The following is a 24,793-nucleotide window of genomic DNA, read 5'->3' as shown; positions in this document are numbered from 1 at the left end:
AAGAAATGGATTGGTGAATAATGGGCAAGTTTTTCCTACCTATTCTGCAATAAACAAATTTTGAGGTTGCTTATGGCAGGCCAACTGAGCCCAGCAGAATGTACATCCTGTGGAATGTGGGAAGTCATATATACTAGACAAACACATCTGCAGGAACTGTCACTAGCTGGAGATGCTTGAGCGCCATGTTTCAGAAACTGAGTAGCAGCTGGAGTCGCTATGGTGCGTCAGGGAGGCAGAGAACTGAGGTTTGTAAATTTAGGGATGTGGTCACACTACAGGTTAGGAGAGTACAGGCAGAGGGGGAAATCGATGACCGTCATGGCAGTCTACGAGAACCAGGCAGATAGTGCAGGAATTCCCAGAGCCAGTCTTGCTTGCTAATCCATTTTTCATTTTGGATCTGCTGAGGGCGATGGTCCCTCCGGAGAGTGCAGCCAGAGACAGGTCCATAGCACTACGGTGGCTCAGCGGCACAAGAATGAAATGAAATGAAATGAAAATTGCTTATTGTCACAAGTAGGCTTCAAATGAAGTTACTGTGAAAATCCCCAAGAAGGGAGGAAGAAGAGTGGAAGAGGCATAGCGGTAAGGGACTCAATAGTTAGGGGATCAGGTATGCGTTTCTGCAGCAGTAAACGGGACTGCAGCAGTAAACGGGAAACCTCAAAGGTAGTAATCTCGAGATTATTCCCAAGGCCATGTGCTAGTGAGTATAGAAATTGGAGAACACACCAGGTCAACGTGTGGTTGGAGAGATGGTGCAGGAGGGAGGGCTTCACAATTCTGGGACATTGGGATCTGTACAAGCTGGAAGGTCTACAATTGAACCGGACCAGGACAAATGCCCTTGCAAGAAGGTTTCCCAGTGTTGTTTAGGAGTGTTTAAACTAGATTGGCAAAGGAAAGGGGAACCTGAGGGTCGATTCAGATAGGACAAACCGGGCAGGGAGCACGAGACAGAAAATTAGCGGGTGCCTCTGAAAGACAGGAGAAGGCAAGGTTAAAACATGTACAGCACAGGAATTTGCAAGTATTAAAATGTATATATTTAAATACAATGAGTATAGCAAATAAAGCCAATTAGTTGAGAGTACCGATTAACACAAGGCAGCATGATATAATCACTATACCGGGAACTTGGCTTAAAGAGGGGCAAAAATGGCAGCTCAACAGCCCTTGATATAGGGTTTACAGGCAGGACAGAGAAGGGTTGATATAGTAAATAAATCATCAAATGAGACTGTATGAGTTGAGCTCAGAAATAAAAAAATGGGGAGCCACACTACTGGGATTGTACTAGACCTCCAAGCAGTACGAGGGACATAGAACAGCAAATAAGTAGGCAATTTCCGAGTGCAAAAACAATATAGCAGTAATAGTGGGGGACTTTAACTGTGCTAAGATCGAACACGATACAAACAGTGTGAGGAACACCAGAGGTCAAAATTCTTTACCCGCATTCAAGGGAACCTTTTGGCCAGCACATAATAAATCCACAAGAGGGAATACAATTCTCAACTTAGTCTTAGGAAATGAAGCTGGGCAAGTGGATAAAGTTGCAGGGGGTGACCACTTTGGAGATAGTGATCATCATATGATTAGATTCAGCATAATTATGGAAAAAGATAGAACAGGAGTAAGAGTTCTAAATTGTGGCAAAACACATTTTACAAAGCTGAGAGCTGATCTGGCAAAATTGGACTGAATACAGTGACTGGAATGGAAAACAGTGACAGACCACTGGGAGGCATTCAAAAGCAAGATTCTAAGGGAACAGTGTAGGTATGTCCACACAAAAAAATGGGTGATGCTACCAAATAGCCCCTTGGTTATCTAGAAGCATACAAGGTGATAAAGAAGAAAAAGGCTATGACAGTCACAAAAAAATACATTAGAAAGCCGAAAGATGTATAGGAAATACAGGGTGAAGTAGGAAAGGAAGTCAGGAAAGCCAGGGGCGGATATGAAAAAATATTGGCAGGTAAAATCAAGAAAAACCCAAGAGATCAGTACATTGAGAGCAAGAGGATAACTAAGGAAATTGGAGGCCCTATCAGGGATGTACAAGGTAAATTGTGCATTGACACAGAAGATGTAGGCAGGATTCTTAATGAGTACTTTGTCTCCGTCTTCACAAAAGAAAGGCATTATGCAGATATTCTAGTTAATGAGGGACTGTGAAATATTAGATGCAAGAAGCATAATGAGAGAGTAAGTACTGAAGAGACTGACATCCATGAAGATGGATAAATCACCCGGCTCAGATGGAAGCCAGGGAGGAAATAGCAAATTTTCTGACAATCATTTTTTCAATCCTCAGTAGATACAGGCGAGGTACCAGAGGTTTGGAAATCTGCGAAAGCTGCATCATTATTTAAAAAGGATGTGAGTATTAGGTCAAATAATTATGGCTGGTCAGATTTTGGTGTTGGGAAAATGATTAGAATCGATTCTGAGTGGCAGGATAAACTGTTACTTAGAAAAGCAAGAATTAATCAGGGATAGTCAGCATAGTTTTGTGAAGAATAATTTATGCCGTACAAGTAGTGCCATTCTAATTTAACTGATTTTTGAGGAAGTAGCAAGGAGGATTGATGAGGGTAGTGCAGTGGATGTTATCTACTTGGATTTCAGCAAGACATTTGACAAGGTCCCACATACCATGAGTCGGAAAAGTAAGAACTCATGGGATAAAGGGAAATGTAGCCAGTTGGATCCTAAATTGGGTAAGTAAAAGGAAACAATGGGTAATAATTGACATACTTTTGCGAATGCAAAGTGTTTCCAGTGGTGTCCCAGAGGGCTCAGTGTTGGGTGCTTTGCTGTTTATGGTGGTATATTAATGATTTGGACTTAAATGTCGGAGGCATGGTTGGGAAATCTGCGGATAACACAAAAATCAGCTGTGTAGCTAACAGTGAAGAGGACAACTGCAACTCCAGAATGGCATCAATGGTTTGGCTGAATGAGCGAAAAAGTGGCAAATGTAAATGAACCCAGAGGAATGTGGGGTAATACATTTTGGGAGGACAAATAAAGCAAGGGAATACACAATGAACAAGAGGATACTGAGAGGGGTAGAGAAGTGAGAAACCTTGGAATGCATGTCCATAGGTCCCTATAGTTGGCAGGACAGGTAGATAAGTTGGTAAAGAAGGTATCTGGAAAGTTTTCCTTTATTGGATGAGGTATAGAATACAAAAGCAGGAATGCAATGTTGGAATGGTTTAAATGCTGATTAGGCCACAAATGACGGTTTGCATACACTTCTAATAATAATCTTTATCAATGTCACAAGTGGCCTTACATTAACACTGCAATGAAATTACTGGGAAAAGCCACTAGTCGCCACACTGCGGTGCCTATTCGGACACATTGAGGGAGAATTCAGAATGTCCAATTCACCTAACAGCACGTCTTTCAGGATTTGTGGGAGGAAACTGGAGCACCCGGAGGATACCCATGCAGACACGGGGAGAACGTACAGACTCCGCACAGTGATCCAAGCCGGGAATCAAACATAGGACCCTGGCACTGTGAAGCAACAGTGCTAACCACTGTGCTACCGTGTCGCGCACTGGTTACATTACAGGAAGGACAGAGCGGGCAAGATCTTCCAGCTCTTCGTGCCAGTGGGATCTTCTGATCCAACTAACCGCCCACCTCCACTGGGGCAGAATCAACGGGAAATCCTATTAAAAGCAGCAGGCCAGAAGATCCTGCTGCCAGCCAATGGTGGGCTGCCTCCCGTTACCAAGAAACACACCGCAAGAAGGCCAGAAAATCCACCCAATGGCGCTGGAGAGAATGCAGAGGAGATTTACAAGAATGCTGCCAGCACTCAAAGCGGAGGAAAGATTGCGTTGGCTGGAGTTGTTTTCCTTAGAACAGAGGAGATTGAGGGGTGACTTGATTGAGGTGTACAAAATTATGAGAAGATTCGACAGTAAAGACCTGTTTCTCCTAGCAAAGAGATCAATTACCAGGAGGAGTAAACTTAAGGTGATTTGTAAAAAGATTAGAGGGACTAGTGGGAAACACTTTTTCACCCAGTCTGGAATTTTCTGCTTGGATTGGTGATTGAGACAGATACCCTCAACTCTTTCAAAGGTAGGGCGGCACGGTGGCACAGTGGTTAGCATTGCTGCCTACGGCGCTGAGGACCCGGGTTCGAATCCCGGCCCTGGGTCACTGTCCGTGTGGAGTTTGCACATTCTCCCCGTGTCTGCGTGGGTTTCACCCCCACAACCCAAAGATGTGCAGGATAGGTGGATTGGCTATGCTAAATTGCCCCTTAATTGGAAAAAAATGATTGGGTACTCTAAATTTAAAAAAAAAACTCTTTCAAAGGTACCTGGATCTGCACCCGAAGCGCTGTAACCTACAAGGTTCCAGACTGGGTGCTGGAAGGTGGGAATAGAATGGGTGGCTCAGTTTTTCAGCTGGTACAGACCTGACGGGCTGAATCGTCCCTTTCTGTGCTGTAGCTTTTTTTTTAGTGGATCTATGGATGCATTTAAGTTATCAAATACCAGGCCAGAGGTTTTCTCAAATTCCTGCCATGAAAGACAGCTTCTGACGTCAATAACTTGGATTCATTTTTCTGGGGGAATTTAGTGCCAACGTTTAACTGTTCATTGAAGTGAGCCCTTCCTTCGGCAAGGTTACAATGCAATGAGATTATGCAAATTGTTGCAAATATCTAGTTCATGGTTCATGCTAATATTTGAGAGGTAATATTTAGTTCTGGGAAGATTCAAAGTTGTAAAGATCAGGCGATTAAAATGCTGGGTTTAAGAGACAGCAAGAAGCGTAGTTTAAAAAATGGCCGCTCAAAAGATTATCCCTTATATGTGTAATAAAATCAGAAAAGATGAAGCTATAAAAAAAAAGCCCAGCAAGTGGGTTTACTTAGCCGGAGAGCTGGAGACAAGATGTTTGCAATCTTTGTAACGAGGACAGTCCAGAGAGATGTTTTTTGTTTTGGGAGTCAAGAGCTAAATTGGTTTAAAAGCATTTACTGAACGGAGACTTAATCTCCGGTTGAATTCCGAGAAGAAACAGAAACTGAAAGATTGCCTAGTTTGAAGTTAGTGAAATAATCTACAATGGTCTTCATTAATATCTTGTGCCAAAGAAAGCAACAAGCAGATTAGATTGGAAGTATTGGAAAGTATCCAAAACAAGTTACTGAAGCATCAAAGAGATGATAAATGTAAGATTTAGGCGGGATTAGTTGGGTGCCTGTTTTTGCTTGCTCCGCCCCCTCCAAAACGGTGTCATCGAGGAGCGCGCCGCATGCCGTTTGGACGGCCTCTAGACGTTATCTGAAGGACCTCCCCCGATGCTCCGCCCCGCTGGGCCGAGGTCCCGACTGCGCGGGGGACGTGTCGTCTCAGCGGTCGGGAACCCAGCGTGACGACTTCGGACTGTGTCTCACGCCGCCAGTCGGGTGGGTGCCATGCTGCTGGCCGTGGGGGCTTCAGCAAGGGCTGGGGGTACTAATGGGGAGGGTGTCCAGGGGGACACTATCTGGCCGCGCATGGCCGGTGCCATGTTGTACGGTATGATCGCTGCAGGTCGTCGCCGTGTGCATGTGTGGCCACAGACCCAGAAAGTCTCCAGCCGTTTATTTCGTAAAAGCCATGCGTTTTACATGGCGAGGCTGCTAGCCCCTCACCGGTCGGAGGATCAGTGCTGGGGCACCATCGGTTTCTTTGACTTAAAACGGCATGGATCCTCAGGACATAGCCTGAAAATCGGAGAATTCAGCACCTTATATGAGAATAGCTGGAACGGAGGAAAAGTCTCCAGAAGACTGTTGCATACTTATGGGGGGGGGGGGGGGGGGGGGGGGGTCCTGACAGAAGTAAATCATTTAAAGATTATATAAAATACAAGAGAATTATTGCAGAAAGTAGTAAACCTAAGGGCTTATACTCTATTTACATATAAGTTATAGCATTCACTTAATTGTAGTATTGTGTTCAATTTGTTCCATAAACAAAAAGTTTGCGTTCATTTAAAAAAAAGACATTTTGTGGCGCAGCCCTATTAGTTAAAACAAGGTGTTGGGATTTCTTTTTAAATGTTCATAGTTGTAATTTTTGATTAAAATTAAATTATCCTGCAATTGCTCAATGGTTCTACCAGATCTCTGCCAAAACTCCAGTGAGAGTCTGGCACAACCTACCAGGGCTAGGCGTGGACTCCATAAGCAGGGTCGCCACCAATTCTAGGCACACCTGATCAATTTTGTGAGAAAACCTCTTCCAACTTCTAACAAAGCCAATGATGCATAGAGTGGTTGAGGAGGATGGTGCAGAGCAATAGGGTTGGAACTCTATCAATAGAGTGCTGCCTCTCCAGGTTTAAAGAATAAAATGAGGTGCATCGGGACTCCAGATGGGGACAAGTAAGCCGTATGCAGGAGAATCCAGCTAACGATCACGAAGAATAGATACATTGAAAAATAACACTGAACTTAGTCCTTCACATACCAGGCCCAAAAGGGAGCTCTTTATGGTCTCAAAAATGGCACGGTTAAGGATACCTTGCATGACATTTTGCAGTCAGTAGCAAAGTGCCACTGATCTTGAAAACAGTTGCTCACCAGGATGTAGCATTCTCTAGTTATAGATTCCACCTTTCCCAACATTAATGTGAATCTGGTGCCAAATTAGAGGGATCTTGAGGCATCAACAGCAAAATCATCAAGCAAGTTAAGCAGCCCATCACATTGAAGAATTTTCAGATGGCAAACCAGGATGTAGAAAGCACTGATTAACCTTCACTTTGTAATCATTTCAGAGAGCAAAACAAGGATTTGGATATACCCATGAGAGGAAGCTGAAGCTGAAATACCAAACCAACTTTAGGAAACAAAATCTACAAGTTTTTTAAAAATCATAATGGAGAAATTCAGCATTCCACAAATGGAAAAGTGTTTTTTTCAGGGTCAGTGAGGTTTTTCAGCAGTAAGGATCTGATTGTATAACTTTTAACAAGACACAATTTTTATCAAGCTTATTTTGCAGTGAGACAAAGAGTGTAAAAGATGACTCCAATTGATTTATAAGGTTTTCACCTGTGTTGATTCCGATAGCGTATCCTGTGGAGGAGCAAGGATCTACCGAGAGCAACTTCTGGATGTGCAAATATCATAAGTTGCTGTCAGTTTCTCAGCAAAGATGGTGAATGCACACATTTTCCATCCTTGATAACTCCAGGCTGCTGAATATTATAGCATAGAGATAGGCTATCTAAATTTGTGCTCGTGTCAACATTTTCCCCTAGGGCCACCCAAATTAATTCCAATTTCCTGCTTGCTCCTCTCTGGACTTTAAATCCTCTTCTCTCCCAAGCAATGATCTAATTTCATTTTCAAGTAATTTACAATCAATATTCTAGTCCTGTAGAAGAGAATGTCACATTACAATTACTCTAAAAAATTAAAGCCACCCCGTAATTTTTTTTGAATATTCTTAAATTTACAAACATAGAAATTAGGAGGTGTAGCTTCTGATTATTTATTTGATCAATACAAACAATCCATCACTCTTCATAAACCTTCATCATTTGAAGACCTTGATTAGGTCACTCCTTAATCTTTATGGGTTCTCATGGGAAAAAAGCTTTATATTTCCCAGAGCAAGAATTTTACGCTCGCCCATCATTGGATTCTGAGGCTGCATATGGATGGAACGTTGTCCTGACCCAGACACAATTTCATGGTGGAGTGGGCAGGGCCTTTGACGGGAAGCCCACCCATGTCCCTATTAAGGTCTTTAAGTAGCAACATTCAGATTTGAGGCGCACCCCCCACCCAGAATCCACTTCCCTCCTGCTCCCCCATAGCATCTCCTCCTCTCCTGCTCCTAGGACTCCTGGGGCGGGATTCTCTGTTCCTGAGACTAAGAGTTGGACCATGTGAAGGTGAAAAAGGGGTGGAAATTGGAAGCAAAACTGTTACATTTTGACATTCCAACTCAGTTGGCGCGATTCTCCAGACAAATTTCCAAGTGTTGTAGTGAGCGGGAATTTCCACGGGTTTCCTGGCGCTCGGCCCAGTGAAACCGGCAACATAATTAAATGTTAATTGGTCCACTTAAGGAAGCCTCACGGGATTCTTGCCGTCAATAATGCCTTGCCAGCCGATTCCCCGGGACCGTGCTTACAGTCCCCCGCTAACAAAGGTCAAGCAGCACTTAAACTGCGCTTGCTCAGCCAGCTCGCAATAATAGCGCTGAGGAGACCGACCTGAAGCTTCGGGAACGCTGAGCTGGGGAGGCTCCTGGATGTGGTGGTGATCAGGAGGGATGTCCTGTTCCCAGAGTGTCGTGGAGGGTGAGCCACAACGCAGCCAGTGCTGCCTGGGATGAGGTGGCGGCAGCAGTCAGCTCGGGCAGTGTGACCAGGAGGACTGGCCAGCAGTGCAGGAAGGTCAATTACCTACATCAGTCAAATGAGTAGATCACCCCCCCCCCCCCAAAGGAAGCATCCACCCCCCAACTCTCCAAGTGACCCCCAGCCATCCCTCCCCCTTCCCACCAACCCCTCCTTCACTCCGCCTCTCCCACCAGGGGCTCTGGGTTACCCGGAGCTGATGGAGACAATAGGGAGCAGCCGGACATTCAGAGGGAGATGTCAGCGTCCTTCCAGCAGATTCATAGCCGCTTGAAGGAGTCCCAGAGGCTACGGGAGATGGTGCTGGCAATGAGTTGCACCGAGACCAACACTGCTAGGGGGGCGACCACAGTGGAGAGTCCAGTGCACGAGGTCAACCGCATGAGTGAAGGTGTTCAAGGTGTCGCGCAGTCGGTGACGGCCATGGCTGAGGATCTCGACAGAATGTCTGACTCGCTGGGGACATCACCCAGTATCAGGCTAACCTTGATGAGTTTCTGCGGGACATGACCCACTGCCAGATGGTCATGGCCTAGGCACTGCAGTGATTGTCCCAGTTGCAGTAGTGACTGGGACTGGCAGAGCATGTCCCAGTCACTACAGAGCATTGCAGAGGATGTCGACACCATGGTGCGGACTATGAGAAACTGCCAGAGCTGGCAGAGTCAGATGATGCTGGGGCAGCCGGGGGTCGAGCCCCTCCTTCCCAAGGTGAGCCCCAGGGCCCTATGGCATTGATTGGAGGAGGGGGCGCTTGGTGCCAACCCGGACCTGTCCCATGGAGTGGCAAAGGTGGTCAGAGTTCCACCCCTCTGATGATATAATGATAATCTGACCTCATGATAATCTTTATTATTGTCACAAGTAGGCTTACATTAACACTGCAATGAAGTTACTGTGAAAAGCCCCTGGTCGCTACACTAAGGCACCTGTTTGGGTACACTGAGGGAGAATTCAGAATGCCCAAATTACTTAACAGCACGTCTTTCAGGACTTGTGGGAGGAAACCGGAGCACCCGGAAGAAACCTACGCAGACACGGGGAGAACGTGCAGACTCCACACAGGCAGTGACCCAAGCCGGGAATCGAACCTGGAACACTGGCACTGTGAAGTAACAGTACTAACCACTGTGCTACCGTGCCATCAATGAAGTCGCGTCTCGCAGGCAGCACACGGGACAGGGCAGCACCCTGTCCAGCGGTCAGCCCGCATTGCGGAAGAAAGTGACAGGGGCGACATAATGGTTGTGCAAAAAGTTGTTTAATGTGCTATACAATACCCCATTCACGATAGTGCCAGCCCCCAACACCAACCCCTACCTCCCCCCTATCCCGGTGCCCTCAGTGATCCTCAATGTGCCTGGCCCTCCTAGCTCTCCCACTACGTCTTGGTGTTTCCCCAGGATGTACATCTGAGGTGGAGGCAGCCAGCTGTTTACCTCATCCCGTGGCCCTTGATGCCCCTGGTGGGCGTCCTCTGGGTCTGGAGGGCGCTGGCTCACTTGGCGACACGTGCATATATGGTATTGCCTCCCGCAGTGTCCAAGCACAGTGTCCAGGCATCCAGTGCGATTGGAATGCTAGGCAATGACTCCCACATGCTACATGGCCCGCCCACCCGCACGAATCCACTTGGGTTGTGTCAAGTGCTCACTTATCCATGATTGCCAATTCCCTATTTGCAATAGCCTTCAGCCACGCAGCCAGAGTACTCAGCAGTCGTTGAGGCAGACGGGGCGGGGTCAAGTGTTTCCCCTTGAATGGGGTTGGGATGGTGCCGCGAGCGATGTTAGAGAGTGGGTGGAGTGGGCTGTCTATCAGCTTTTTACTTTTGCTTTAGGCTGTTTGCTGCAGGGTGTGTTTTAGTTTCATTTTCAGTGTTGGAGCTGAAGCCAGACAGAGCAGGTGTATTGTTGATCTCTCTGCCATAAAAAGAATTATAAATGTTCGCAGTAGTGAATGTAAACTTAATGTGCTTCTGTTAAAAGGTGTTTTGTTTGTCTGGATGTTGTTTGGGAATTTATTAAGGGTTACTTAGTGTTGTATTCTTTTGGGGTTGTATTTGAATTGATGGTTGCTAAGATGTTCACATATGTTTCAAAAAGGTTAACTTGAGTTCATAGGATAAACATTGTTTTGCTTTAAAAAAAAATACTTTTCCATTTCTGCTGTACCACACCTATAGAGTGGGCCGTGTGCTCTCCATACCACAATCTATTAAACGCTGTGGGTCAGGTGAACTCCAAGATACACTTTGGGGTTCTCTAAACCCTGGCCCATAACAGGGGCCTGGCGCGGACCTCGATTTTGGCCTCTGTCACTATCATCGGCCTTGTTACGCTTGAGCGTGAGTGTAATGAGGCTGGAAGATCGCACCCAGTATATTTCTCTTATAACTGGTTTTCAGGGGCAGCACAGTGGCGCAGTGGGTTAGCCCTGCTGCCTCACGGCGCTGAGGTCCCAGTTTCGATCCCGGCTCTGGGTCACTGTCCGTGTGGAGATTGTTCACTCTCCCAGTGTTTGTGTGGGTTTCACCTGCGCAACCGAAAAGATGTGCAGGTTAGGTGGACTGGCCACACTAAATTGCCCCTTAATTGGAAAAAATTGGGTACTCTAAATTTAAAGAAAAAAAAAATAACTGGTTTTCATAAAGGTTGGATTTCTAGAGGCAAAATGTTTTTGTCTGATCTTAACCTGGTGCAGAGTTCCATGTTCTCTGATGATTTAGTGCACTAGCGTCAAGTACTCATTACATCTGCTAGCACAGGTTTATTGCAGGCTTAAGGGAAAGCTTTCCAAAACCAAACTAGTTCTGTGAAGTTATGCAATGAATTTAGAGTTTTCTACAGACCATTAAAACTTGTGAAAAGATCGTAATGGTTTAATGGACTGATTTCTCGGCCGTTTCAATGAGAGGTGTATTAAAACCTACTGCAGCCCCAAAATCCGACGTCTAATATCTTGCATACCTCCTGCTATGGATTTAGTTATTTCCTTTTGCAGCGGGAGTTTAGAAATGATGGATTTTCATTATTTCAACCAGAGAGGAATTTTGATGACTGCCAACACAGGGGCGGAAATCTCCGGCCGCGCCTGCTTGGCGACCGGAAATTCCTGCCCGAGGTCAACGGACCTTCCCATTGCCCTTGCCGATCCCACGCCCGTCCTTGGCGATCTTGCGGCGGGCGTGGCCGAAGAATCCAGCCCAGTGAATACACTTCAAATTAACAAGTGCATTACTGGATTAAACTTTAAACAGCAAAATAAGATGATACAGAGAAGCAAGTTGGTAAAGGTATGTTCCAGATCACAGTAAAAAGGAGAACGTGAAGGATAATGAAGCACAATAGTAAATAAATAAGGGAAACAAAACTGCCAAAAGGCTTGAACAAAGCAATGAAGAGAAACAGAAAGGAAAGGACAATATTTAAAATATATATTCATTAGATCTGATATTTGGAGAATTATTTTGGCATCTCTCCCACAACACTTGCACATGTTCTATTTTTCATAGTTTTAAGTCCTGTTGTTTTAAGATTCTCCCAAATGGCACTCAGTAACAAGCTGTTGAAAGTCATCTGCAGACACTTTCGTAGATCTCATCAGTGATCTACCCATATCCTCCCAAAGATGTAGCCATGGGTTAGGGCCTTATTCCGGGAGAAATAAGGGGTGGGATTCTCCGATAATGGGGCTAGGTGTTGACGCCGTTGTAAATACCAGAGCGTTTTATGACGGCGTCAACAGGCCCCAGAGTCCACCGATTCAATGGCCCAAAAGGGGCAAGCACGGGCGCAACGAGAAGCACAGGGGAGTGGCCTGCGATCGGCGTCCGATAGGCGGGCTGCGTCATTGACGCGATGCCTTGAAGAAATGCGTCCCACCACACACAGCAATCCGAGGGAAGATAACCGCCCGCCGTGCCGTGCCCAGGTTCCGTGATGGCGATTTGGAAACGCTCCTAGACGCTGTGGAACAGAGGAGGGGGGCTCTGTACACCGGGCCTGGCCGCAGGACCCCAGGGACCACCGTTTGGCGTTTGTGGAGGGAGGTGAGCGAGGCCTCCAGCACCATTGGGCTGGTAGCCAGGACAGCCCTACCCCGACACAGAAACGCACAAGACGGACACACAGAGGAGGGGGACATGCAGAGGAGGGAGACACACAGAGGAGGGGGACACACAGAGGAGGGAGACACACAGAGGAGGGGGACACACAGAGGAGGGCGGGGACACACAGAGGAGGGCGGGGACACACAGAGGAGGGCGGGGGCACACAGAGGAGGGCGGGGACACAGAGGAGGGGGACACACAGAGGAGGGGGACACACAGAGGAGGGGGACACACAGAGGAGGGGGACACACAGAGGAGGGGGACACACAGAGGAGGGGGGACACAGAGGAGGGGGGACACACAGAGGAGGGCGGGGACACACAGGAGGGCGGGGACACACAGAGGAGGGGGCACACAGAGGAGGGCGGGGCACACAGAGGAGGGGGGCACACAGAGGAGGGGGGCACACAGAGGAGGGGGGCACACAGAGGAGGGGGGCACACAGAGGAGGGGGGCACACAGAGGAGGGGGGCACACAGAGGAGGGGGGCACACAGAGGAGGGGGGCACACAGAGGAGAGGGACACACAGAGGAGGGGGGCACACAGAGGGCGGGGACTGGTGAGCACCACACAGCCGCTGCGGTACAGCAGGTGGAGGTAGGAGCAGCCGACGGGCCGGACGATCGGAGGGCAGCCCGGCCCTAGCAACCAGCTGCCGCCCAGACGGGTTCTGGGTTCCTTGGATTTCCACACCCACCCATAGACCCGTTGCAGTCAGAGGCCCAGGGACGAGAGAAGGGGGTGACAGACAGTTTCCAGCACCTGCAGATGCAGGTGGAGGAGTGCATCCGTATGCAGGAGCAGGGAATGGAGCCGATCTACCTTGCCACCCAGGCTGAAACTGCACGGGTGGCATTGGCGGTGGAGCGACGGTGTCGGACATGGGCCAGGTTATGCAAGGTCAGGGGCTTTCTGTGCCCGCGGCTTCCGTGGCTCAGGACAGGGCTGCCCTCTCACAGGCAACCTTGAGCCAGAGCCAGCTGCAGATTGCAGTTCATTGTGGCCCAGGCTCAGCAGGCCATCGCTGAGAGCATCGGTGCCATTGCCCAGGTGCTGGCCGCTGTCGCACAGACCCAGACAGGGATGGCCAACTCCCTGAGCTCCATGGCCGATACCAGAGTGGGCCTCCAGGACTGGCAGCGCCAGGTGCCGGGGGTGCCTCAGGTGTTGGATCCGCTCGCACTCCCGTCTCATGGAGAAGCCCGGGGGCCATCGGGCACCTCGAGATAGGAGGACGTGCCGAGGCCCATGCCAGTGACCCGTGCAGGGGAGGTCCCGGAACACTGTGGCACCTTGGACTCCCCCCCCCCCTACTGTCCCTGGTGCATCTGGTGGGCAGCGGGCAGAACAGGGTGGCAGCACCCCATCCGGGACGCCCGAAGTGTAGCCTGGCCCCTCCAGGCCGGGCCGCCTCAGGAAACGAGCGCCAAAGGGGACGCTAGTCACAGGGCAGGAATCTCAGCAGTCCACCTCCACTTCTGCCGTACCATCTGGGGAAAACACCTAGATGTAGTCATAGAGCCCGTCAGGCCCGAAGGTTAGACACCTAGTAAGTTGGCACGGGTGCAGGGCAAAGCTAAGATGTAGGGGCTAGAGCACAAGTATATTACGTTTGTAATTAAACACACTGTAACATCTATGAAAGCTGCCTCTGTGTCATGTCCGATGTGTGCGGGGGTGGGGCGGGAACGGACCGCCACTGTGAGGGGGTGATGAAATGTTGAGTCCTGGTGGGTGTGAAGTGCCCCCGCCCCAGGGATGTCCATGCCACCCCGCCCCCAGCAGAGCGACAGGGCCATGTGATGCAATGCCCAGCCCAGATACAGGGACCACCCAGGTGGAAGGTGTTACTGTGGCCATGAGTCACACATTGCCTAACAATGTGGAGCTCAGAGCTCATCGCAGAGCGGGCTGTCATCACCCTCCATGCCATGGACCAGACCCGCTATCACTAGCAACCGTGTGAGCCCAGCTCGTTGTGCCGCAGGTGGATGTATAATGGAGGCGTGGTGTGCATGCAAGTGATGCGGTGGTATGGGAGCTAAGGTTGGTCGGTGATGGGGGAGGGGAGTCTCATTGGTGTTGTGGTAATCAAGAATGGTGCCATCATGTGGCAGATATAGGCGACGGTTTCCCTGCTCATCCGGAGTCTCCTCTTGCATGCTGGTCTGGGAGTTCCTGGAAGGATATGCGGCGCCGGTATGCATGAGGCCTCATTGGGTAGCTCCATCCACCCCCCCCCCCCCCCCCCCCCCCCCCACATCCTCGTCCTGTGGCTTCCCCTGGTCTTGGTCCTCTTCCTCCTCCGCCTATCGGGCAGGTGGCCCTCCAGCCTGAGTGACTGGCACCTGCCACACTGCGGCATGCTCCTCTGCTGCAGCCTCTGCCTCCTCTCTGTGATGACCCTGCTCCTGCTCCCACAGGGCTGCATGCAGGGCAGCGTCCCAGCCACGCATGCCCCCACCCTCTCGGTGCCATGACTGTCGCCCGTCCCTCCTGCCAGGGCCACTGTTTAATGGCACTGCTCTCACTGGGGGCCACTGTGGGTATGGCCCTGGATCTACCCGCTGGCTGGGTGGGGTGCCCCGTGAGGGGTCCGGCACCCATCCGGACGGACCGGAGGCCTGCGCTCAGCCAGCGCCTGTTGTGGGTGCCCATCAGCATCCATGCCATTGGCACCACCCTGTCGTGGCGGGTGATTCCCTGCCGCCACGAAAGTCTTTCCCCCCCCCCATAGCAGCCACGGCCATACCCTTTTCGCCAGCCCGAGGTCCTCCCATGCTGACCGTTACCTCCTCCGGACACCTCGTCAGCCAACACGTCTGGCTGACGATTTTTTATATCTGGCTAGGACCAAGCCATCGTGGCTTCTGACCACGCCGTCAGGACTCAGGCCCATCCGGAGCGTAGCATCGCTGGGGGTCTGGAGAATTGCTCATTGGGCCACCTCCCGCAATTCTCCGGGCCGTGTGGCACCCGCCGCGACCGGGAGATTTTCAGGGGAGCGGAGATTCGCAAAATGGCATCGGAACGGCGTCGCGGGCCGTTTCGACGCAAACGCCTATTCTCCAGCCGTGCGCCGGCTCGGAGAATCCCGTCCAAGGTACACATACCTGCAATCTGAAATACGCATTATATGGTTCACAGGTATAATTCAGACGCCTGTTGGATCAGTTATAGGTATATGGGGTTAAATTAGGTGGGAAATAAGGACGGCTTTGTTTTCATGTCATAAAACCACCTCCAGAGAAAAAAGATAATTCATGTGGGTGAATCCTTAAATGGCATGGAGATGTTTCCTGTGGGTGGGCAGTGAAAAATGAGAAAGAAAATCATGGCCTTCCAGCTTCAGGGAGGCACCCTGCTCCATTAAAAGATAAATGGCTAAATGGGCACCTCAACATGAGGCTGCCTTCTATGCCACTTTTTAGAAACTTTAATTAAAAGCAGTGAAACAGAAAAAGCAGCCAGGCCACACACTGGGTGTGGTTGGGGACTGTGGTGCTGCTCTACAGGGTGGTCACTGGCCGTACCCCCAGCCAGGCAGGTACGGAGGGCCTATAGACCCGTTGATTTGCGTTCCACCCCCGCTGTGTTGAGACACTGGAGTGGAAAATAGCAGGTGATCTACTAAACTTACCTTTAACAAGGTTCTTGATGAGCCTAATTGTTTCCCTGCCCCAATCCTGGGCGGAGGGGCAGTAAGTGGCTTTCCAGGCCCAAACCAATGATCCTGAAAATGGCCAGTGCCAGGTAGTGTCCTAATATCCAGGTGTTGACACACTTGTACCAGTCTTTGTAGGCCCCCTCCTACTCTGCCTCCATTTCCAGTTCAAGGAGAGTTGAAAATTTAGCCCATGCTGGGAACACACTATCGAGCAAAGTGAAGAACAACATATTTATTGTTTTATAGCTGGAATCGAAAGGGGACAATTATCCAAAATGAGTGATTCAGGATTTCAGTTTATTATAGAATTTCTGTGGGTATACTGCACGATCAGTGAATTCATGCAACTCTTACCAGCCTGTTTTGCTTGAGTGCTGATTGAAGGAATGCAACCACCTCTTCATTGCCATCAGCCAAAGCCTGGAGGCAAAGGCAGAAACATTCATACATCTTAACTTCACCCAACAGAAAGATGTGATTCATATCAAGTGTCAAAAGTTATTTTAAAAACCAGCTAATGAGTATTTCAGCGAAGAATGTCAAAGTACCATGTGCGTCTCATTTGGGAGGAATGTAACCTGTAGGATTTTTAACTTTTCTGAGTTTCTCTCAAATACAATTCTAAATGTTTGCTTACAAATTCCAGAGGACTTTGTCCATCGTAGCTGCATTGGTCCAAGTCCAGCCCTGCAAGGTGCCAAGCATTCAGTCCGTCCACATCACCATTTGCAGCCAGGCTGTGTACAACAAACAATATTTTATGTTCTTCTCACACAAATAGAATGACAAAAGTAGCAAAAATAGAAAAAAATGTTGGGTTAAATTTGTTTTAAAAGCAACAACCTATCTTTAAATATTCTGTAAAACAACTAGTGTCATCATCTGTCAACTCATAACCTATTCAGCTTTAAGCACTGATCCACATTCAAGGTTTATTATAACAACTGGGCGGACCAGAATAACTTTATTTTTCTAAAGAATTATTGATCCTGGGCATTTAAAAAACAGAAACACTGCCATTTTACCACAAAAGAATCCCTCCTCCTTCATATCAACATTCATTCAGGCTCGAGATTGTTCTGCTATCATGCATGTTTTCCCTGCTAAAAGGAGGGACAAGTGGTCTGCCTCCACAGTTCCCTGGCAACAGCCTTCAGTGACTCAATCTCTACTTCTCATCCAACCACACTCTGGTCCAAACATGGACAACAGCTGAAGTCAGGTCAAGTGAGAGTAACTTTTATTGGCATAGGAGTATCATGTGACCGAATTTGGCATCAAGGAACCCTAACAAAACAGAAGGAATCGGAATCTGGGGGAAACCTTTCCACTGGTCAGTCACTCTACCCAAAGGAAGATTTGGGTTTCTTTATTGTCACATGTACCGAGGTACAGTGAAAAGTATTTTACTGCGAGCAGTTCAAACAGATCATTTAGTACATGAAAACGAAATAAAAAGAAAATACATAAAGGGGCAAAACAAGGTCCACAATGTAAATACATAGACACCGGCATCGGTGAAAAATGAAATGAAAATCGCTTATTGTCACGAGTAGGCTTCAAATGAAGTTACTGTGTAAAGCCCCTAGTCTCCACATTCCGGCGCCTGTTCGGAGAGGCTGGTACGGGAATTGAACCCGCGCTGCTGACCTTGTTCTGCTTTACAAGACAGCTGTTTAGCCCACTACACAGGAGTGTAGTATTAATCAGGTCAGTCCATAAGTGGGTCGTTTAGGACTTTAGTAGCAGCAGGGAAGAAGCTGTTTTTGGATCTGTTTGTGTGTGTTCTCAGACTTCTTTATCTCGTGCAGATGGAAAAAGTTGGAAGAGTGAGTAAGCCGGGTGGGAGGGGTCTTTGATTATGCTGCCCGCTTTCCACAGGCAGCGGGAGGTGTAGATGGAGTCAATGGATGGGAGGTAGGTTTATGTGATGGACTAGGCTGTGTTCAAAACTCTCTGAAGTTTCTTGCGGTCTTGGGCCGAGCAGTTGCCATACCAGGCTGTGATGCAGCTGGATAGGATGTTTTCTATGGTGCATCTGCAAAAGTTGTAAGAGTCAGTGTGGACATGCTGAATTTCCTTAGTTTCCTGAGGAAGTATAGGCGCTGTTGTGCTTTCTTGGTGGTAACGTTGACATGGGTACAATAAGAAGTTAAAGAGCGGATGATGTGCTCCATTAAGATGATCAGTTCTCAGGTGGTGCCAAACTGTTGATGCCAAACTGATAAATCCTCTGAAATCTCTGGTCTGACATATACATTGTCACTGTAACAAAACATTGTCACTGTAACGAAAGGGATTATAGCACCAATGGAGCACAGGTACAAAGGATGGGATACAGGAAAACTGCACAAAGTGGAAATATGGCTCAAGTCACGAGTAGGACTAATTTTTACTGAAATTATAACGCTGATTTTTAATTGCTGGCAAGACTACCATTTTCTGCCCATCACTCATTGCCTTGAACAGTTTTGGCTCGCCACACCATTTCAGAGGGCAGTTAAGAGTCAATCACATTGTTGTGGGTCTGGTGTCACATGTAGACCAGATCAGATACGGACAGCAGATTTCCGTCCCTAAAGGACATTAGTGAACCAAATGAGTTTGAACGACAATCCACAATGGTTTCATAGGGTGGAATTTTCCAGTCCCGCCAGTGGCAGGTTTGTGGCGGGAAAGCATGCCAGAATTATACCTTCACCACTTTCATGGCGGGCCCAATTTCCCACTGACCCATGACAGGAACCCTGTCTGTATGCTTTAACATGACACGAATACGGATTAAAAATGCAACTCGCCAGAATGACGTTCCCTCTCCTAATTACCTACCACACCTGCGAGAGCTCAGAACAGTCCCTTTCACATCCGGATAGAAGTGGCGTGTAGCAATCTACCCTCACCTCACCTACAACTGCACCAGTCTCTGGAATGGAAAATTCCACCTGTAGTCACCATTATGGAGAATAGTGTTTCAACTCAAGATTATTAACTGAATTGAAATTCCACCAGCTGCCGTGGTGAGATTTGAACAAGTGGCCTTAGATCATTAGGCTGGGCCTCTGGATTTCTAATCCAATGATGTTACCACTACCTTCGGCCTCCCACATTCCCCTTAACCCAGGTTGGTAAACATACATTCAGTGGCATGACGTCAGAGCTTGGATGATTTTTACCCGCTCGTGGAATTACCAATATTATCATTTATATTAGGAAACAACAAATTAAAAATCATCTTTGAAACTGCTTTAAAAAAGCACAGGAAACACAATTCTAATTTGACTCACTCGGTGTCCCTGTGACCTGCGTCCCAGGCAATGTAGGAACTTTTATGCAAACAAGGTGCAAAGTAGGTACATGAGGCCAACTAGATTAGGAAGACAATTCCTGAAACCTATTAATAAGGAACACAAACTGCGCAATCTACGAAGAATAATGATATATTAAAAAGCTGCTTATTTAAAGACATTTGGCTCCTTTTTCAAGATTTCTAGTATCTTCTGAAGTTTTGCTTTTTGTGTTAGATGCAAAATCAATTCTGACCCACATTGATTTGGGTTTTCTGAATTTATCTGTCCCGGTAACCATGCTCATTCTTTTGGTTCTTTTTTGTGCATCAGCCAGATCTGCTGCTGCAACCTACAGTTGCGAGGAGGCTGAAGCAATTGCATCCAGCTCCTGTCTTTCCTTTTTGGGGATGAGGTAGTTCCAGTTCGCACCATATTAGGAAATGCTGCACGGCCTGTTTTTCCATAGTGAACAAATTTGAATGAATCAATTTTGGTATTGTTATTGTAACTCACTTATCGTTTTCTCTGAGGAATCATGTCCTACTATGTCGTAAAAAATGTCACCGTGTTTATGATTGCTACCGTATCAGCAGGGGATAAACATAGAAATGTTGGTGGAATAAAGATGTTAGATACTTGTTCAATGTTTTGGCAAGGTTTGGGCCGGGATTTGTGGAATGGGAGCAATTGTTGTATGTGGCATCAAGGGCGAGTGTGAGGACAAATGATTTGAGCTCACAAAGCTTTGACGTACACAGGGGTACGAGGCAGGGGTGCCCGCTGTCGCCGTTGCAGTTTGCACTGGTCATAGAGCCATTGGCAGTGCTCTTAGGGGGTCGGCGGAGTGGCAGGGGATTATGAGGGGAAGAGGGAGCATCAGGTGTCACTTTATGCCGATGACCTCTTGCTGTATGTTTCGGATCCTTTGGAAAGTATGGGAAGGATTATGGTCCAGCTGGGGAGGTTTGGAGGGTTCTCGGGGTACAAACTGAATGTAGGGAAAAGCGAGGTTTTCCTGGTGAATGAGCTGGGACAGAGGACCACCTAGGGGGTGTGCCACTTTCGGTAGCAAGGCATAGGTTTAGGTTTTTGGAGATTCAGGTAGCAAGGAAATGGACGGAGCTCCACAAGTAGAACTTAACACAAGTGGCTGCTGGAGGAGACCAGGGAGGATGTTACGAGGTGGGATACAATGCACTTAACGTTGGCGGGCAGGGTCCAAGTGGTGAAAATGAATATTTGGCCGAGGTTCTTGTTTACTTTTCAGGCTCTCCCGATCTTTATACCAAAGGCTTTTTTTTTCAGAAAGTGGACACGATCGTTTAGAACTTTGTGTGAGCGGGGAAGGTGCTGAGGGTCGGGAGGACCCTGCTACATAGGCAGAGGTAGCGGAGGGGGTTAGCGTTGCAAAACTTGCTTTGTTATTATGAGCAGCAAATGTGGACAAGGTGCGGCGGTGGTGGGAAGGAAAAGGGGTAGAGTGAGTTAGGATGGAGGAGGAATTTTGTGAGGGGTCTAGTTTGAGGGCTATGGTGACGGCAGCGTTGCCATGGCTCAGAGTAGGTATTCAGGGAGCCCGGTGGTGCAGTCCACGGTGAAGATATGGAATCAGTTGAAAATTTTAGGGTGGAAGGGATGTCGGTGCTAACGGTGCTGTGCGAGAATCATGGGTTTGAGCCGGGGAGGATGGATGGTGTATACAGGAGGTGGAGAGAAGTGGGGCTGGTCAAGGTGAGGGATCTGTATTTGGAGGAAGGGTTCACCAGTCTGGAGGAACTAAGGGAGAGGGTCGAGCTGGCGAGGGGGAGTGAGTTCAGGTATCTGCAGGTTAGGGACTTTGTGCGAAAGGTCTGGAAGGGGTTCCCTAGGTTGCCGGGATACACCCTGCTGGAGCTACTGCTGCTTCCGGATGTGGAAGAGGAGGGAAGAATTGGGGATCTATACAAGTGGCTGGGGGAGCAAGGAGGCGAGCAAGTGGTGAAGATCAAGGAGAAATGAGAAGCGGATTTGGGAGGGGAGGCCAGTTGGGTATGGAGTAAGGCACTGCGTAGGGTAAGCGGGACCTCCTCTTGTGCAAGGGTTAGCCTGATACAGTTTAAGGTGTGCACAGGGTGCATATGACTCAGGCAAGAATGAGTGGGTTCTTTCAGGGGGTAGCAGGTGAGTGTGAGAGGTGTGGGAGGGGGCCAGTGAATCACATGCATGTTTTGGGGTTGCGAAAAATTGGGAAGATTCTGGGCGGGAGTGTTCGTGGTCTTAGCAAGGATAGCAGAGGAGGAGGTTGACCTGGACCCTTTGGTGGCGATATTTGGTGTTTCAGAGAAGCCGGAGCTCATGGAGAGGAGGAAGGCCGATGTCGCGACCTTCGCCTTTCTGATTGCACGGTGATGAATTTTGATGGAATGGCGATCGGCAATGCCACCTGGGCTAGTGGCTTGGTTGGGTGACCTGTACGACTTCCTGCGGTTGGAGAGGAGAAAGTATAAGTTAAGGGGCTCTGCAGGGGGGTTTGAGAAAGGGTGAGGGATGATTGTGACCGTGCTTGAGCAGCTGTTCCTTGCAGTGGGGGGGGAAATGGGTGAAAAACATGAAATTCTGTACAGAATGTATAGTTGATTGCTGGGAAGTATGGTTTTCCGAGATGTTTATTTGCTGGAACCTGTTTTGATACACGTTGTTGTGAAATACTTTTTATAAAAAAAGGAATATGCTTATTAGTCTGTGATGCTGACACAAGCAGAGCAGAAGCAGACACAAGCTTAAGTTACAGATTAACATTTTTCAAAAAGAACCAGCAGAGATGTCGGTGAAATATTATTTTAGAATATCCCAATGGAATACAGCCCGGGATTCCTATTTGAAGGTTTCTGCAATTCACAGTCAAATGTCAATAAAGGTTTCACAAGTACACACCTGGAGCCTCATTCTAGTTTTATGCATGAATTGACATGTTCAAAGCAAAAATTATGCATGACAGCAGACTGGACTAAGAAGGGTTAACGACAAAGTGTGAGAAGACAAGGCAGGGAGGGATAGGTTCATTACAAAATTAAGACTTCATTCTGAATGTACCGATCTCATCTTAGGACTCAAGTTAGTCGATGAGTTTTTTGACTCACGATTTCTTGTCACTTGGTTCAACAGGCAAAGTTGCTCTTTGCAGCCCCACCCCCTCCACCTCTTACAATTTCCCTCGATTTCTTGCAGGCGCAGACCAGTGGCACAAAATACATGTGTTATTTATGGGCAGGTATCCATGCAAAAATGGAACAAATGGGTCAAGCAAATAAGTATTTGCATTGTGCATTGCCACATCACTGCATCATTGTAAAACTCTGCCATCAACACTGCTTAATTTTTAAGCCGATGCAATCACCCGCGGATCTGCAAGTCATGGGATCAAACTTAAAACATATTTTGTCAACGAAAACTTCAGAGGGCATATCTTTCAACGATTTAGCAGGTCCGAGGCCAGTTGCCGCAGTTCTTCACCTCAGTGCCAGGTGGAGGCGAGACAATCCACTCAAATGATTGAAGTTGGGAAACTGGCTGGAGTGAGACAGCAAATTTCTGGCAAAAGAAAGTCCAACGGCATACATGTGTCAATTTTATTATTAAGTCAGCTAATCCTAAACCTTTCTCAAACTAAGTTAAAGTACCCACTGCAGGCCCTACAAATTAAAGGAGGAAATGCGGATAACTGGGAAGGAGGATGCCACCTGCCGGCGTGCCTGTGCAAAGGTGGCAGAGGCCTTCAGTGCAGTGGGCAATACCATCAAAACCTGCCGTAAAAAACTGCACAACCTCCTCAGGCTGGCCAGGGCGAGTAGGCAGCAATGTGCCCCTGGCACTAACTCGCGTCCACCCGACTCCTCTCCCCCCCCCCCCCCCCCCCCCCCGCAACCCGGCGGTCAAACTGCACTGCACTACATATCGGCACCCAAACAGGCTGCCATCGCCAGGTGCCCTGGCCACTGAGGCCACCAGCTACTCACCCCCTAGGCTGCATGCGTCGTCGGACTTCTAACACAGACGTTTTCTGTTTGTCCCCCCCCACTCCCCAGAATGCCACGCACAATCCCCAGGAGAGAGAGACGACAGGAGGAGTACCGCCGGACCTGCGGCCCCTAACCATGGCATAGCAGAGGGCCCAAGACGTGATCGGCGGACCGGAGAAAAGGGAAGTTGCCAAGGTGGATTTGGCAGGGTTGCTGATTCGCAGGCAGCCATGTGCCAGAACCACCTGGACCACTTCCGGTGGCGGCCATGGAGTAGGAGGTCGCACATTTGGTAGCTCCCGCTCGTCACGGACTTTTAGGACCTTTTCCCCCGACATTTTTCAAGTTTTCTTTTGAAATTCGGGAGTGGATGGGACAGTGAGGAGGAATCCCACACCAGTATACGGAGACGTGGACCAGAAGTGGTCGGATAAGAAGGAGAAATCGAGTAGAGAAGGCACATGTAAAACCCACAGCACAGAAAAACAAGGTGGAGGTGCAGGGTACTGGCTCAGCGGCCCAGTGGTCAACGGAGCAGCTGGTGAAATTTATTCAGGAGGGTTTCGCCAAGCAAAAGGAGGAAAGTCTAGACCCGATCAAGGCGTCCTGCAACGGAGTGGAGCAGGGGCTGGAAGCCCAAGGACGGGTGATCCAGAAGGTTGAGGAGAAAGTGGTCGAGCACGAGGAACACCTTACTGCGTTGGAGTTACAGGCGGAACTGATGAGGGATCGGCATAAAAAGCTGCAGGAGAAGGTGGAGGACCTGGAGAACAGGTCCCGTCGACAGAACTTGAGGATCGTCGGCCTCCCTGAGGGCTGCGAGGGAACGGATGCAAGGGCATGTGTGGAGAATAAGCTCGAGAAGCTAATGGGTGATGGGGCGTTTGCCCGACCCTTGGAAGTGGATAGAGCGCACAGAACGCTTGCGAGGAGGCCGCGTGTGAAAGAGCTGCCGAGGATGATGGTGGTGCGAATGCACCAGTTCCTGGATAAGGAACAGATTTTACAGTGGGCCAGGCAGACACGGAGCTGTAAGTTGGAGAACAGCATGCTGCGCATCTACCACGACCTGGGTGCGGATCTGGCCAAGAGAAGAGCGGGATTCAACCAAATCCTTTTCAAGAAGAAGGTGGTGTTTGGACTGCTTTTTATGGGTCACCTATGAAGAGCAGCAACTTTATTTTGAGACGCCAGAGGAGGCGGTGGACTTTGTTAAAAGTGAAGGGCGAGCAAGTGACTGAGATCATTGAAGTCTCGAAATGGGTAATGCTGTATCGATTTTGTTAAAGTTATTCTTGCTTTTGCACTGTATGTGAAATT

At 48.5% G+C, this 24,793-nt stretch overlaps 1 protein-coding gene across 2 annotated transcripts in view; it reads right to left on the bottom strand.

The window, feature by feature from the left end:
* Positions 1 to 24,793, bottom strand: part of aspg (asparaginase homolog (S. cerevisiae)) — a 124,108-nt gene that overhangs the window by 1,073 nt on the left and 98,242 nt on the right. The window contains exons 14-15 of one of the 2 annotated variants that reach the window (XM_038777863.1): positions 16,826 to 16,925; positions 16,543 to 16,608 (exon numbers count right to left, since the gene is read on the bottom strand). In XM_038777863.1, the coding sequence (XP_038633791.1) occupies positions 16,543 to 16,608; positions 16,826 to 16,925 (166 nt within the window). The remainder of the gene's footprint in view (positions 1 to 16,542; positions 16,609 to 16,825; positions 16,926 to 24,793) is intronic. The other variant, XM_038777870.1, reaches the window with a different exon arrangement.

Source organism: Scyliorhinus canicula, chromosome 2, assembly GCF_902713615.1.
Source record: "Scyliorhinus canicula chromosome 2, sScyCan1.1, whole genome shotgun sequence".
Classification (NCBI taxonomy): domain Eukaryota; kingdom Metazoa; phylum Chordata; class Chondrichthyes; order Carcharhiniformes; family Scyliorhinidae; genus Scyliorhinus; species Scyliorhinus canicula.
Note: the sequence above shows the minus strand (reverse complement) of the source record. Positions and strands in the feature narration are given on the sequence as shown.